At 40.4% G+C, this 1,298-nt stretch overlaps 1 protein-coding gene across 1 annotated transcript; it reads left to right on the forward strand.

Moving 5' to 3' along the window:
* Nucleotides 1–942, forward strand: LOC308351083 (olfactory receptor 8K3-like; the record flags this gene model as incomplete). The annotated part of the gene is made up of 1 exon (XM_080816566.1): nt 1–942. One exon carries the CDS (start codon nt 1–3, stop codon nt 940–942), a length of 942 nt encoding a protein of 313 aa, XP_080672692.1.
* Nucleotides 943–1,298: the final 356 nt, after the last annotated feature.

A 1,298-nucleotide genomic window follows, 5' to 3' on the forward strand; every position in this document is an offset into this window, starting at 1 on the left:
ATGAACAAACAAAATCTAACAGTGCTAACAGAATTCATCCTAATGGGAATCACAGACCGTCCGGAGCTGCAGGCTCCCCTCTTTGGGTTCTTCCTCATCATCTACACAGTCTCAGTGGTGGGCAACCTGGGCATGATCATCCTCACCAAGGTGGATTCCAGGCTCCAAACACCCATGTACTTCTTCCTCAGACACCTGGCTTTCATTGATCTTGGTTATTCAACTGCTGTGGGACCCAAAATGCTGGTAAATTTTGTAACTAACCAAAATACAATCCCCTACAATTGGTGTGCTACACAGCTGTCTTTCTTCATCTTGTTCATCATCAGTGAGCTTTTCATTCTGTCCGCAATGGCCTATGACCGCTATGTGGCCATCTGTAACCCTCTGCTCTACACAGTTGCTATGTCACAAAGGGTGTGCTGCATGCTGGTAATCATCCCTTATGTCTACAGTGCTTTTCTTTCTGTGATAGTCACTGAAAAGATTTTTACATCATCCTTCTGTGGCCATAATGTCATTAGACATTTTTACTGTGATAGTCTTCCCTTGTTAACTTTGCTGTGCTCAAGCTCACGTGATATTGAGTTGATAATACTGATCTTTTCAGCCTTTAATTTGGTTTCATCTCTTCTGATAGTGCTTGTGTCCTACATCCTGATCCTAATGGCTATCCTTAGGATGAATTCTGCAGAGGGCAGGCACAAGACCTTCTCCACCTGTGGATCTCACCTGACAGTGGTCCTTATATATTACACCACTCTATTCTTCATGTATTTGCAGCCTCAAACCAGTCATTCCTTTGATACAGATAAAATCGCCTCTGTATTTTACACTTTGATTATACCTATGCTGAATCCCATGATCTACAGCTTGAGGAACAAAGAGGTAAAATGTGCCCTGCATAGGATATGGAAAAATTGGCACAAACTACTTATATAGAATTCACTATAGACTATATATACAATAAATTAAGTTATAGACTACTGCCTATATGTCACAGTGCTTAGGAAGCAGTAATGTGTAATAGCCATAGAAAACTAGAAATATTTTTTCCTGTTTTCAACTTATAGGTGTTTCGATAGTGATCATCCTTCTGCTATCAACTTTGTTTTCAGTAAGAAGTAAAGAGTAAGAGTAACGGTTTCAGTAGGAGATTAATTCTCACATTGCCAAGTACTTGGGTGACAATCACGTATCTCTCAATAATCACTCTCAATGTGAATGGCCTAAATGCACCCATAGAATGACACAGGGTTGCAGATTGGATAAAACGACAGGACCCATCCATATGTTGT

This window comes from Martes martes (assembly GCF_963455335.1).
Source record: "Martes martes genome assembly, chromosome: 10".
In the NCBI taxonomy this organism is placed as follows: domain Eukaryota; kingdom Metazoa; phylum Chordata; class Mammalia; order Carnivora; family Mustelidae; genus Martes; species Martes martes.